The following is a 15,309-nucleotide window of genomic DNA, read 5'->3' on the forward strand; positions in this document are numbered from 1 at the left end:
TGAAATGAATACATGAGTGGGCTGAGGGAGCAGTGACTTGGGGGGCAGGAGAACTAGATTTGGATTTAGCCTTGCTATGAGACCTTGGACAAGACCCCTTCCCTCTCTGTGCCTCATTTTATTCTCCAGGATTCTACAAAGGGCTCAAGGCCCTGAAGTTGGGCCTCAGCCCCTGGCCTCAGGATTCTGTGCCTGACCACCCATAAGCCATCCTTGGTGAGCAGGGGTTCACCCCCAACCCTGGGGTGGAAACTGCTGGGCTTTCTGCTCCCACCCTACAGGACCTGAGAATCCCTGGGAGCATTTGCTGGCAGCTTTGGGGGGTTGGGAACACCTGCAGCTGCCACCTCCACTCCAACCTTCCCAAGGGAGACAGAACTGGTCCAACTGGTTCTGCTGGGTCACACCAGATACCTGCTGTGTCAACTGAGATTTCCAAACCACTGTCATTTGTCCCAGATGGTCTCGGCTTCCTCTCAAAACAAAGGAAAATGGGGCTTTACAGTGCATTGAGTTAGCCTACATGGCAGATGCTTACTGAGGGAAACTTACCCTTGGCCTCCATGGAACGGGAGGAGGGGTGGTAGAGTGGGTCTTGTTTCCTCAAAGTGCTGTTGTTGGTTTATTCAATAAATATTGATCGAGCAATTCCTGAGCAGTTCTAGGCACCATAGATGTATCAGCGAACAAAACAGAGAAAAGTCCTTGCCCTTGTGGAACTTTTGGTTTTTAATGAGGGGAACAGACAATAAAGAAATGTCTAGGGGCACCTGCCTGGCTCAGTCAGTGGAGCACGCGACTCTTGATCTCAGGGGTGTGAGTTTGAGCCCCCATGTTGAGTTGTAGAGATTACTTAAAAATAAAATCTTGAAAAAAGAGAGAGAAATATCTAATATAGTGTCAAGGATGATGGATAAAAAAGAAGAGTAAGGGACTAAAGTGTGATGGGGGTAGGGTGGGGGCTATTTTAGACAGATTGGCCAGGGAAAGCCTGAGGAAATAACTTTTGGACAAAGGTAAATAGAGGGAGGGGGCCAGCCATAGGAAAATCTGGGGTAAGGGCATTCTAGACAGAGGGAACAGCAAGGACAAAGGCCCTGAGGCAGGAACTAATTTACATGATGGAAAAGCAGCAAGAGGGCAAGTAGGGCTGGAGTAGAATGAGAGAAGAAAAGAGTGGTAGGAGACACGGGCCGTATCATGTAGAATCTTGAAATCTACCAGGAAAACTTTAGATTTCATTCTGGGAGATATTGGAAGCCACTAGAGTTTTAAACAGGAAACTGGCATAATCTGATTGAGGCTCTAGAAAGATCTCTTGGGCTCCTGTCAAGACAATCGATCATGGTGTAGAGAGAGAGAAAGCAGGGAGATCAAAGAGAAGGCTGATGCAATCATCCATGCAAAAGAGGCTTGCAGCCTGGACTGGGTAGTGATGGCGGAGATGAAAAGTGGTTGGAGCTTTGGAGGAGTGATTTAAAAAAAAAAAAGCCCCAAATACTGGCCTATCAGAGCTGGTGAGAGCTTTAGCGATCCTAAGACAAGGTAGGAACTTTGGTGTCTGTCAGCCCTGGGTTTGAAGCCCAGCTCCACACATTCTAGCTGAGTCTTTGGGCAGAGACTCACCTCTCTGAGTGAGTCTCGGTTTCCCCATATATAAACTGGGCATTATAAGAGAGCTTGCTTCCAAGGGGTGTCTTGAGGACTCAGTGACATGTAAATAAGACACAGAGCACAAGGTTGGGCACTTAGTGGACAGTAAAGTTAGCTATGACTCAATTCCCCACGTTTATTGAAAGAGAAACTGAGGCCAGCTAGCTTAGAGGCAAATAGAGGACTAGAAGTGGAAGGGAGAAAACAAAGCACTATTTATAGGGTTCTTCAAGTCGTATACCTCAGGTCCAGACGGTAAGATGATTGAGGAGGTCAGGAACATAAAAAATATCATGTGACCCTCTCTGGCCATCTTGTTCTCCTACTCTTGAAAGACATGGGAAATTAGAATTATGTCTCTACTCTAAAACAAATCAACACAAGTATGGCAAGTAGCAACTGACATCCAGCTGCAACATCAAGGAGACAGTAGAGAAAAACAGGAACTATGGCATCCAGAATGTATGTACCCATTTAAAGGGGCTGCTAGCTCAGCTCCACCTGACTGCTGTCTCCCTGCCTAATTTTTTTTTTTTTTTAATATTTGTTTATTTTCGGGAGAGTGCAAGCAAGGGACGGGCAGAGAAAGGGGGACAAAGGATCCGAAGAGGGCTCTGCTCTGACAGGCTGACAGCAGTGAGCCTGATGTGGGGCTCGAACTCAAGAAATGTGACATCATGACCTGAGCCGAAGTCAGGCGCTCAACCAACTGACCCACCCACGTGTCCCCAGACATCCTAATTTTCAACAGAAGTCAGAATCCAGATTTTTATATGAAATCTCCCAATTTTTAAAAAATATTTTCTTTTCACATTTTTTAAATTTATCTATTTATTTTGAGAGAGCGAGCGAGCGCAAGTGGGGAGAAGGGCAGAGACAGAGGGGGACAGAGGATCCGAAGTGGGCTCTGTGCTGACAGCAGTGAGCCCGATGCGGGGATCGGACTCACGAACCCTGAGATCATAGCCTGTGCTGAAGTCAGATGCTTAACCCACTGAGCCACCCAGGTGCCCCTTCCCTCTGAATCCTAATAACCTTGTTGGGTAGGTACTATTATTCTCCCTATTTGACATATGAGGCCACTGAGGTTCAGAGAAGTGAAGTGACTTGCCACAGTCACACAGCTGGGAAGGGGCAGAGTCGGGATTCAAACCTAGCTCTGCTTAATGTCAAAATCTGTGGGACTCTGGATGCTCAGGACAGACCCTCTTTACACTTCATTCTCCCAGCATCTTGGAGGTCTATGAGGGACTCTGGGGTCCTGGAGCAGCTCTGTTGTCAACTTAGCAAGGCCCTTGAGCAAGGGCCTTCCCCTTTCTAGGCCTCAGTCATCCCATCTGCCTACCTAGGAGGGATTTAGTTATTATGGTCCAAGCTTTCTCCCTTGCAGTCCAACTGTGCATCCATTAAATATTAGGACTTGGGGCGCCCAGGTGGCTCAGTCAGTTAAGCGGCCAACTTCGGCTCAGGTCACAATCTCACGGTCCGTGAGTTCGAGCCCCGCGTCGGACTCTGTGCTGACCGCTCAGAGCCTGGAGCCTGTTTCAGATTCTGTGTCTCCCTCTCTCTCTGACCCTCCCCCGTTCATGCTCTGTCTCTGTCTCAAAAATAAATAAACGTTTAAAAAAAAATTGTTTTTAATTAAAAAAAAAATAAAAAAAATAAATATTAGGACTTGATATTTTCCTTGTTCTTTTTTTTAGTGTTTATTTATTTACTTCGAGAAAGAGAGAGAGCGAGAGAGCAGGGGAGGGGCTGAGAGAGAGCAGGGAGAGAGAATCCCAAACAGGCTCCACGCTGATAATGACATGAGGCTCGAACCCACTAATTGTGAGATCATGACCTGAGCGGAAACCAAGAGTTAGATGCATAGCCGACTGAGCCACCCAGGTGCCCCAATATGTCCCTTGGTCTGTGGCCTGGCTCTGCCACTTACTGTTGTGTGATTTGGAGCTGCTTAACCTCCCTGTGCCTTTTGCCTCATCTCGGCCATAAAATGGAATTAGAAGTAGCACCCACCTCAAAGTGCTTAGGACATGTCAGGCATGGCACAGGTACCTAGTCAACATTAGTCTTCACGATTATTGGTAAATGTTCACGCGTGTGTATACTGATAGGCAGAGACAGAAATATAACTTAAACAGTTGTATTAGGATGGAGATGTGATTTTTAACATTTTATTTAATGTCACGATTGTTAAAAATGTTTAATGTCTCCCATGACTCCTCCACTTTGTAGAGAATAAAATCCAAATTCTTTAACCAAGAGTATCTCTGATTCGACATCAACTCCTATTTCAATAGAGCAAAGTGGCTAACAGCACATGGAGGCAGGCCATTCCTGCCTGAATCCCAGCTCTGTGACTGACTAGCTGTGTGAACTTGGGCGAGGAGCTCTGTGTCTGTTTCCTCATTTGTAAAATAAGTTACAATTTCCACCCGATGGGGCTGAAGTGCTGTGTACCCATCATGTGGAAGTGTCCATCAGGTGGAAGCTGGAAGCATATTAGCAATTGTCATGATCTACCTACTACCACTAAATCTCTGGCCACCCTGGACCTTGCATTAGCCCCAGAATTATACCTCGAAGGCTTTGCTCATGGCTCGCTCTCCCTGGCATGCCTTCCCCCCTTTATCCATCCATCAAAACATTCTGTGTCAAGGACCAGCTCAAATGTGACCTCCCCTGGACAGATCTTCAGTCCTCGCCAGTCCTTCCTCTGGCCCTGAAGGCTGGGTGGGCTTACAGTTCTCACTGCCTCAGCTGTGTGCCACTTCCTCACTTGCTGTTCCTCCTGCATCACACCCTTCCTGAGGGGAAGATGGGCTTGCTCTCAGCTCCAGCCCACAGCCCCAGCACAGATGTCTGAGGGACATACCAGCCTTTGAGGAAACTGAGTCATCAAACTGAGCCTGACAGCCCTGCCACGCCCCACCCTATCCCTTCTCCAGCCCGTTTCCTCTCCTGTAACTGACCAGTGTGGCCCAGCAGGGTGGTTGCGGATATAAATGAGGAAACACTGGTCAAGGTCCCCTTTCTCTTCCCTGCCTCCCTGATTCACTCCTCCTCTGGACTAGCTGGGGAGGCGGAGAGAGTGCTGGCAGTGGGGGCAACTACGGATTCTAGAGGCCTGCTTGAGATGGACTTCTGGCTCTGATTAGAGCGTCTGATGCAGTAGCGTTTGGGGCAAGGCCCAGGATCCTGCATTTTCAAAAGTGAGTTAAAACCTCTTCCATGGCCATGCTCTGAAATAACCATTCTGGGAGCACCAAACCTCTCCATGGCTAACAGGGCAGCACAGCTGTGTGCAAGGGGCCATGGGACCTCTCAGCCCCCACACACTTTGGAGGAGGGAGTGCTGCCACCCAGGGGCAGAAACTCCCAAGGCTCGGGCCTGAGCCATTGGGTACACATTTTGATAAAAACATTTACTGAGCACTTTTCAAGTGCCAAGCATTATGCCAAGTCCTCTGCACATTTCATCATACTGGACCCCACGACAGCCCTATGGAGTTGAACTGTCATACCCACCCCCCCCCACTGTACAGGTGAGAAATACAGGGCTCAGAGAGGTAAAGTGACCTACCCAAGGTCACACAGCAAGTAAGCCAAAACTGGCTGATAGCTGCACTCTAACCATGACACTTGAGTGCCGCCTAAATGCCTACATCACAGAGTCACCTGGGGATATCGTAAGGAACTGTGTATGAAAAGGTCCAGCAGATCAGGGCTCTAACAATCTCAGGCCTCCAGAAGAGCAGCTTGACTAAAGGCCACACCAAGACAGCCTGGAGGAGGGGCGGGCAGGACCACCCTGTCTTCTCTCTTAGGTGGGCCGACACCAGCCTGGACCAGCCAGACCCTGGGGTTGCTCAGCTCGGCCATCTCTCTTCTCTCCACTGCCCTGACCTGGAAGCTGTAGGCAGCCCTGCCTCAGATTCTGGAATGCTTCAGGGCTCTCCAGCAGAATTGGGGCCATGGCAGGCTGGCCACAGGCCAGGGTTTATACATGACACTCCAAAAGGATTTCAGCCCATGGCTCACTTCCGTTGGAAAGAATCTCTAGCTGGCCCCTGACGTCTGGACCCAAAGGTGAGCATGAGGCCAGGCTCTGGGAGCAAACCCCGCGGGTCCATCACTCTGAGGCCTGGATGTACACAGGCACAGCGAGCATGGCACATGGGCCCTCAGTCCCTGCCTGCAGCTCCGCCAGCGCCAGGTTGGAGCCCAGGCTCTCGGCATGCCCAGGCACTACCAGCTCAGGCTCGCCACCCACCGTGCCACCCACTACAATGGACAGCACTGCATCTGGCTCTGAGAAGGGCGGCTTGCCTGGGGCAGCCTCCGGCACAGGCCCAGCCCCTGTGTCTTTCAGTTCCTCCAGCCCCAGCGGGTCAGGCAGGGGGGTCACCACCTTGTGCCCACCACTGCTGCCGCTGCGGGGGGCCGCCCTCCTCCGGGAAGGCCGCCGGGCTTGCAGGTCCTTGTCCTTTTGGGGGCCAAGGCGGCAGCGGTGATCCTTGAGGTATTTGTGTCGGGAAAAGCCCTTGGCACAGCCAGCACAGCGGAACTTGTAGTTGCCCGTGTGGGCGCGCTGGTGCTCCGCGAGGTGGGCACGGCGGCTGAAGGACTTGCTGCACAGGGCGCACTTGTGGAGCTTCATGCCTGGGGTGGGGGGAGGGGGGCAAAGTCAGAGAGAGCCACTCAGACCCCTTACTTTGCAACCGCACCTCTGCACTTGGAATAAAACCCAGTCTCTCGGCTTGTCCTCTGAGCGCGTGCGTGATCTGGGCCCTGCTCCCTGCCAGTCTCATCTCCCCACTTCTCCCAGCTGAGCGTGTGTGCAATCTGGGCCCCTGCTCTCCTGTCAGTCTCATGTCCCCACTTCTTCTAGCCACTGACTCGCGGCCAGCCACACATGCCTTCCTCAGGGCACTAAGCTGGCTCCTGCCTCTGGGCCTTTGCACTTGCTGTTTCCCTCTGCCTGGAATAGGATGTTCAGCCCCCAAACCTTAGCTAACTTAGCCAGGTCACCATCATCTCTTTCCTCTCTGGTCTGTCTGTCTCACCCTGGCCCCCTCAGACCATCCCCACAGGGCAGCTAGAAATGGCTTCATGAAATACACAAAGGATTGTGACATTCTCTGCTCTGAACCTTCCAGTGATTTGCCAAGTTCCCCACAAAGCCCTGTGCAGTCTGACCACTCCCTTCACCTCTCAGCCCCATTCCCTCCTTCCCCCCACTTGTTCTCTGAGCTCCATACTCCCACTCACCTCTCCTGGTCTTAAACACCCCCAGTCCCTTCTCTGCCTCAAGATTTTGTACTTGCTCCCTCCTTCTGGAAGCTATTTCCTGGCTTTTCTCATCCCTTAAGACAGCTCTCATGTCACCTCCTCCAGGAGACTGTCCCTGATACCTGCCTCATATCTTTCTCTGCCCCCTCACTGTTTATTCCTGTCTTTGTAGTCTGCATACTTCTCTGTAACATACTTATTTGTTTGTTGTTCATTTTCAATCTTTGCCACTGAATGCTAAGCTTCCCCAGGAGGGCAGGGTGGGGATCTGCCCATCTGATTCCCCCATGTCACCTCCAGAGTCTGACATGTGATAAGTTCTGAATAGTCACTCACTCAATGAATCACTGGTGCCTCCATATCCACCATGAAGGCAAGTCCAGCCCACACTCAGCCTGAGCCATGCTCTCCTCAGCCTCCCTTGGATGAAGGCTCAGAGAGGGGCAGAGACTTGCATGAGGCAACACGGCAGGACAGTGGTAGTGCTAAAAATCAAACTCAGGCCATCTGTGTGCAAAGTGCTCAACTCTACGCTCTCAGTTTTCAAACTATCTTTAGCAACTAAATCCTTTCTTTAAACTCATGATTCTTAACCAGGGGCAATTTTACCGTCCAGGAGACTTTTGTCCCCTGGAGACATTTGTGGTTGTCCTAACTGTGGGGAAGAAGCCACTGACATCTAGAGGGTAGAGGCTAGTATATTGCTAAACATCCTATAATGCACATGGCAGCCCCCTCATACAGCATCAGCCAGTACAAAATATCAATAGTGCCAAGAAACCATGTTCTAGCCCAAATGGTATGTGGAAAGACAGCCAAGCTGCTCTGGGGATGCAGCAGCACCCAAGGAAGAGCCATGGAGCCCCTGGGAAACCGAGGAGCGGGGTGAAGACCCTTGCTCCACACCCCACCTGCCCCGCTCGGCTGAGGGTACCAAGGAGCCTTCCTGGCCGTGTCTTGGAGCCAGTTGGAACTTGATCTCCCTCCACACCTGATCCACACCTCTATCACACCGGGCCCCTCTCCGATTTATGAGCTATCTCCTCTTAGGTCAGCTTCCCCTCAGCCCGGGGGACTGTATCTGACTCACCTCTGTAGGACCCTGAGGTCCCTAATGCAGGCCTGGTTCATGGCTCACACAAGCAAAAGTCTATTGGCTGGAATATACCAGGCAGTGATTAAAAGCCACATGGGAGGGGCGCCTGAGTGGCTCAGTCGGTTAAGCAGCCGACTTCGGCTCAGGTCATGATCTCATGGTCTGTGAGTTCGAGCCCCGCGTCGGGCTCTGTGCTGACAGCTCGGAGCCTGGAGCCTGTTTCAGATTCTGTGTCTCCCTCTCTCTGACCCTCCCCTGTTCATGCTCTGTCTCTCCCTGTCTCAAAAATAAATAAAACGTTAAAAAAAAAAAAAAAGCCACATGGGATGTGCCTGCTGTTTCCAGAGGGCCTGCCCCAGGGACTTTGAGCTGAACCAGACCCTGTTGATAGGTCCAGGAGTCACTTACCAGAGTGGGAGAGGATATGAGCCTTCAGTTTGTCCGGCCGATTGAACTCTTTACTGCAGCCCGTGTGTGTCCTAGAACCCAAAACCACTGGTCAGAGGGATCTCACCAAACTCAGGACTCTCTTGCTGGCCTCTGTGCTAGTGCAGGGCATGAGGGACTTCCTGTTTACCCAAAGGGCCAGGCTGAGAAGCAGAGTGGGGAATAGGTAGGCAGGCCAGGCCCACAGCAGGAAAAAGGAGAGAGGGCCTTCAGAAACTCAGCCCTGACGTTTTTGTGTCCCACTGCTGGGTAAAGCTGCCCCTCCCACTCATGCCAGTTTCTACTCACGAGAAGGGGCATTTATATTTCTTGAATGGCTCATGGATCAACATGTGTCTCTTCAGTTTGTCCTTACGGTTGAATGCAGACTCGCACACTGAGCATTTGTAGGGCTTCTCACCTGTAGAAGACACAGATGGAGGCGGGGGAGGGAGTCCCATGAGATGGAGTCCGAATATGGGGCACACTAGAGGGTAGCAGCTCCTCTAAAGAAGTGGCCTGGGAGAAAACAGCCTTTCCCATTCCTCATGACTTTGTTTTTCCAAAGAGAAGAAGGGAGCTATTTCAGAGAGGGCGGTCAGAAAAGGCTTGGGGCGCCTGGGTGGCTCAGTAAGTTAAATGTCTGATTTTGGCTCAGGTCATGATCTCATGGTTTGTGGGTTTGAGCCCCACGTTGGGCTCTGTGCTGACAGCTCAGAGCCTGGAGCCTGCTTTAGATTTTGTGTCTTCCTCTCTGTCTGCCCCTCCCCTGCTCATGCTCTATCTCTGTCTCTCAAAAATAAATAAATAAACATTGAAGTTAAAAAAAAAAAAAAAGCAAAGAAAAGGCCTTTCTGATGAGACAAGAAGGGAGACGTGAAGTAGGAGGGGAGCAAGCCATGATGGAAACCAGAGTCAGGGTCCCAGGCTGAAGGAAAGGTGGGAGTGTGTGGTATGTCTGAAGACAGGGGAGGCCAGTATGGCTGGAACAGAGTAGGGGAGAGAGAATGAGGCAGAAGGGGAGGTTAGCAAGACAGCCTGGCCCAAAAGGGAGGGCCTGGAAGGCCTGGGTTTTTACTCTGAGCAAGAGGAGAAGCCACCAGAGTGGCTGAGCAGAGGGGGGACCGATCTGACTTAAGATTTTCACAGTCTCCTTCTAGCTGCACGCAGAAAATACAGTGAAGGGGTGGGGGTGGAGGCATGGGAAGCAGCCAGTACAGGCAACGTCAGGAAAGCAGAATCAGCAGCCGTTGCCAATGGATTGACTGTGGGGTGTGAGGGGAAGGGTGTCAAGGATGAGTCTAAGGTGGGCCTGAGTGACAGGTGAATGGTTGTGGCATTTACTGAAAGGGGCCCACTGAGGCAGAGAGGGGAATTATATCTTATCTACTGGAATCGTTGTAATGAACTATGAGGTAAGTACTGGATGAGAAAACTGAAGGTCACGGTCTGCACCTAGTGTTTGGGGGAACTAAGACGCCGGCCCAGCAGTGTGATGCAGAGTCCACCCGAGTGGCTCCTCGTCGGCTGCAAAAGAATCTGGTGGGGGGCGGGGGCAGGAGGGGAGGAAAGCAGCTCTCACCTGATAGCTCTCATCAGGGCTTACAACCTGTCCTGTGGAAAAGGACTGTTACTGGGCTGTCTGGATTGCCTGCCATTATTTCCTCTCTGTTCTCCCTCTGGAATGAATAAAGTACTTCTGAAAAATGCCAACCTGGTGATTAAGGAAATTCTGGTCCTTATAATGGAATGCTCTGCAGTCATTAAAAAGATTAGTGTCCATCTGTGTTTCCTGATCTGGAAAGATCTCCTGGCCATACTGCTAAGTAAGGAAAGAAATTTGTAGAACAGCTTAAGACAAAAAATGAAAAGAAATGTAATCCTCATACTCCCAAACGGCCCTAGTCACAGGTGTTTGTATACACACAGAATATGCAGGGAGAAAGTTGAGGGAGGGTACACACCAAACTACCGGTAACAATTACGATTTGAAGGGAGAACTTAACATTTTACTTTATGTACTTCTATACTGCTTCATTTATTTTATTTTGTTTTGTTTGAGAGAGAGAGAGACCAAGAGACACAGAGAGAGAGAGAGTGTGTGCACGAAAGTAGTGGAAGGGCAGGGAGAAAGGGGGATGAAGGATCCGAAGCAGGCTGTGCGCTGACAGCAGAGAGCCCGATTCGGGGCTTGAACTCATGAACTGTAAAATCATGACGTGAGCTGACGTCAGATGCTTAACCGATCAAGCCACCCAGGTGCCCTTAATACTGCTTCATTTTTAAAATAAGCATATACTTTTGAACAAAAATTTTTTAATATTTATTTATTAATTCTGAGAGAGAGAGAGAGAGAGAGAGAGAGAGAGAGGGAGAGAACACAGTGGGGAGGGGCAGAGAGAGATGCAGAGAGAATCCCAAGCAGGCTCTACCCCAGCAGGGTAGAGCCCAATATGGGGCTCGATCTCATGAACCTCGAGATCATGACCCAACCCTAAATCAAGAGTCAGATGCTTAACCCAATGAGCCACCCAGGTGCCCCTTGCATAATAATTTTTAAAACTATAAACAGAGTAATTTGGTAATACCTACCAAAATTACCAATGCATACGCTTTTTAAGATTTATTATTTAAAAAAAAAGTTTTTATTTATTTATTTACTTATTTATTTTAAATGTTTATTTTTGAGAGAGAGAGGAAGAGAGCACAAGTTGGGGAGGGACAGAGAGATGGGGGAGACACTGAATCTGAAGCTCTGAGCTTCAGCAACTAGCCTGAATCTGAAGCTGACAGGCTCCGAACTGTCAGCAACCAGCCTGATGCGGGGCTCGAACTCACGAACCATGAGATCACGATGTGAGCTGAAGTCGGACGCTTAACCGACTGAGCCACTGCACTGACAGCCATGAGTCCTGCTTGGGATTCTCTCTCTTTACCTCTCTCTCTGTCTCTCCCTTGTGCTCTCTCTCAAAAATAATAAATATATAAACTTAATAAAAAAACTTAAGAAAAGAAAATGTCAATGTGTCTCAACTGGGGAGCCAAGGAGAGGGGGTTGGGTGGGAATTCTGTAGTGAGAACAGGACCCCCACCCCTAGGGGCTCAGAATGGTCTGAGTGAGCTGTTGGGGGCAGAGCCAAGAGTCCTCCCCACCAGCCTACAGAGATTCATCTCTACCTTAGTGTTGGTGGGAACCCTTTGTTCACTTGCGAGGGCAGGTGGGTAGGGGGCCAGAAAGGAGATGGGGAGGGGGATGAAGAGAGAGTGGGGATGGACAAGACGGGGAGGGAGAAGAAGGCTGGAGAAAGACAGGGGCAAAGGCTAGAGGGGGGTGGAAAAGGGAAGAGAGAGGGAGGGGGGCTGGGCAGGAGTTGATGGGGGGCAGGGCACTCACCTGAGTGGATGTGAGCATGCAGTTTGAGGTAGTGCTCTCGCCGGAAGAACTTCTTGCACACCTGGCACTTGAACCTGCCCCCACTGCCATGGGTGGGCAGATGACGCCGTAGGTAGCGCTCACAAGGAAACACCTGGCAGAAGAGACGAGTTGGCATTAGGTCTGACTCACTAACCCTCACCACCTCCTGAGCTCAAGGGGCCCCTCATTCCCAGCAGTTGTGGAAACCATTCTCCCACCAGGCTCAGGGCCCAGTGTCAGGCTTAGAACCTCATGACTCCCACTACTCACCCACAATGCATGTTCTGAGCTTCTGCCATGCTATTTTTTCTACCCAGAGGGCCTTTCTCTCTTAGCCTGACAAATTTTTATTTATCCTTCAAGACCCAACTCAGGTGTCACTGCTTCTGTGACGCCCTCTCTGACTTTTCAATGCCATGCCAGGCAAAACAAATCCTGCCCTTGAACGTTCATCTATATTTATTTGTTTACCATCTGTTTATCTGTTTATTTGTGTTTAAAACATTTTTTTTTTAACATTTATTCATTTTTGAGAGTGAGAGAGACAGAGCATGAGCGGGGGAGGGGCAGAGAGAGACGGAGACACAGAATCCGAAGCAGGCTCCAGCCTCAGAGCTGTCAACACAGGGCCTGACATGGGGCTTGAACTCACGGACTGTGAGATCATGACCTGAGCTGAAGTCGGATGCTTAACCGACTGAGCCACCCAGGCGCCCGTTTATTTATTGTTTTTTAAGAAAACTCTATCCCCAATGTGGGGCTCAAACTCATGACCCCCAGATCAAGAGTTGCATGCTCTACTGCCTGAGCCAGCCAAGCATCCCTGTTCATCTACATTTTTTAAAATGCTTATTTATTTTGAGTGAGAGAGAGAGAGAAAGAGCGCGTGCACACACACATGGGTGCATGAGTGGGGGAGGGGCAGGGGGAGAGGGAGAAAGAGAGAATCCCGAGCAGCCTCTGCACTCAGCACAGAGCCTGACATGGGGCTTGAATCCACTAACTGTGAGATCATGACCTGAGCCAAAATCAAGAGCCGGATGCTTAACTGACTGAACCACCCAGGCGCCTCCATCTACATTTTTAAAGTCACCATCTAACCCATCTAACCCTGAATTATAATCCTTGGCTTTTATGAGATCTCTAAGAGGGCAGAGGAACTTTCATTTCCCAGCACAGGGCCTGTATGAAATGACTTACATGCAAAAGAAAAAATGAAAAGATGAGTAAGTAACTGAAGAAATGAATGAAAAGGTAAGGAAGAGCCAGAAACCATGGAAGTCAAAATCTCCTTCCTCTCCAGCCATAGGAAGGATATTCATTCATTTTTTTCATTCGTTACAGAGAAGTAGTCAAGGTTACAGACTCAACTACTTAGTAGCCCCACCATTTCCTAGTTAAGTGATCTTTCTGTAACTTGGTTTCCCCATCTGTAAAATGGGAATAGTAATAGTATGCCTCCTAGAGTTAAACTCAATTCAGATAAAATGCTCAGGACAGCATGTGGCACATGGTTCTTTTTCAATTCATGATAATTTTATTTGGAACACAAATTCCAAAGTCCCGAATTAGGCTATATACATAATCAGAAACATCTACAATGAGGCTGAAGTGAAACGAGGGCTGTCCTGGGAAATCTGCTGTGTAAGGCTGTAAGGAAATGAGTAGAATAAAGAAACCAGTTAAAATTTTATTTATTTATTTAAGTTTATTTATTTTGAGAGAGAGAGAAAGTGCAGAGAGAGAGAGAGAGGGAGAGAGAGAATCCCAAGCAAGCTCCCCACCATCAGCGCAGAGCCCAATGTGGGGCTTGAAGCCACGAACTGTGAGATTATGACCTGAGCCAAAGTCAACAGTTGGATGCTCAACTGACTGAGCCACCCAGGCACCCCAACAGAAACCAGTTAAACACACTAGGGGGATGCAATCAGCAAAATCCAGACTTTGGGAAACTCCACAAGACCAATGGCCCAGTTTCTTCAACAAATAAATTAACGGGGGGGGGGGGGGGGGGAGAAAGGAGCACTTGTGGGAGAAACTGTTAATAGAAATTTTGGTTGTATCAACCAATTGGAGTATGTGAGTCTGATTCAAACAAATAAACCTTATAAAAATTATGATGCTTCGGGGTGCCTAGGTGGCTCAGTCAGTTAAGTGTCTGACTCTTGATTTTGGCTCAGGTCATGATCTCATGATTTCATGAGTTTGAGCCCCACATCGGGCTCTGCACTGATAGTTCGGAGCCTGCTTGAGATTCTGTCTCCGCCCCTCCCCCACTAGGACCCTATCTCTCTCAAAATAAATACATAAACTTAAAAAAAAAAAAGATTCTCTCTCTCCCTCTCTCTCTCTCTCTGCCCCTCCCCAACCCTGCGCACAGGCAGGTGCGTGCACTCTCTCAAAAATAAATAAATAAACATTTTCTACAAATTACGATGTTTCTGAGACACTCAGAAATCGGAACACTGCCTGGCTAGCTGATGACACTAAAGGACAGGCTTCAGTGATGGTTTTCAAATTCACTGAAAAGAAGAACCAATGATAACAAGAATAATACATCAGGAAGCTGGAGGCTGCTGTCCTGATGCTGGGCCTGGGCCCAGAAGAGGCCTCACCCCACATTAGCGCAGCCTGGCCTGGCCTGGCCCAGCAGCAGCTCCAGGATGACCATGTGTGCCGTCTAATGGCTAAGATGGGCCAGGCAGGGCCCCTACTCTTCAAAGGTGAAGCGCCTATGGAGACAAGTCCATGGAAACAAGTCTGCGGAGACAAGCCTAGGTTTTGCTGCATGTACTGAGGTGGGAGGGGAGAAGGAGACAGTGAGGTGTTTGCTCTACCACCTCTCAGCCCCAACTGCTGTCCCAGCTGGGAAAGGGCAGTGGTACCCACCTTTTGGCAGTGCGGGCAGGGGAAGTTGTGAGTGGCGGTCTGCAGGTGGTGCTCCAGGGCCTCAGGAGTAGAGTATTTGTTGACACATTTGACACACCTACATGGAAAGGAGCATGAGAGGTGACAGAGCAGTGTGTGGAGGCTGGGCTGGCCCCACAGACACAGGAACCAGCTATTCTCCTCCTCCCAGGGCAAACACTAGGAGGCAAAATTCTACATTTAATTCATTCTTTTTTTTTTTTTTAAATAGGCTCCACACCCAACTCATGACCTTGAGATCAAGAGTTGCATGCTTGGGGGGCGCCTGGGTGGCTCAGTCGGTTAAGCGTCCGACTTCAGCCAGGTCACGATCTCGCGGTCCGTGAGTTCGAGCCCCACGTCAGGCTCTGGGCCTGGAGCCTGTTTCCGATTCTGTGTCTCCCTCTCTCTCTGCCCCTCCCCTGTTCATGCTCTGTCTCTCTCTGTCTCAAAAATAAATAAAAATGTTGAAAAAAAAAAGAGTTGCATGCTTGGGGCGCCTGGGTGGCTCAGTCGG

At 49.7% G+C, this 15,309-nt stretch overlaps 1 protein-coding gene across 3 annotated transcripts in view; it reads right to left on the bottom strand.

Annotated features, from left to right (window-relative positions):
* Window positions 1-3,783: 3,783 nt before the first annotated feature.
* Window positions 3,784-15,309, bottom strand: part of ZNF341 (zinc finger protein 341) — a 46,541-nt gene continuing 35,015 nt past the window's right edge. For 2 of the 3 annotated variants that reach the window (XM_027069881.2, XM_027069880.2), the window contains exons 10-14: window positions 14,775-14,871; window positions 11,865-11,997; window positions 8,780-8,891; window positions 8,453-8,523; window positions 5,265-6,318 (exon numbers count right to left, since the gene is read on the bottom strand). In XM_027069881.2, the coding sequence (XP_026925682.1) occupies window positions 5,789-6,318; window positions 8,453-8,523; window positions 8,780-8,891; window positions 11,865-11,997; window positions 14,775-14,871 (943 nt within the window). In that variant the 3' untranslated portion in view covers window positions 5,265-5,788. Of the gene's footprint in view, window positions 6,319-8,452; window positions 8,524-8,779; window positions 8,892-11,864; window positions 11,998-14,774; window positions 14,872-15,309 lie in introns of all 3 variants that reach the window. The other variant, XM_027069879.2, reaches the window with a different exon arrangement.

The sequence above is a fragment of the Acinonyx jubatus genome, chromosome A3 (assembly GCF_027475565.1).
Source record: "Acinonyx jubatus isolate Ajub_Pintada_27869175 chromosome A3, VMU_Ajub_asm_v1.0, whole genome shotgun sequence".
Taxonomy (NCBI): Eukaryota; Metazoa; Chordata; class Mammalia; order Carnivora; family Felidae; genus Acinonyx; species Acinonyx jubatus.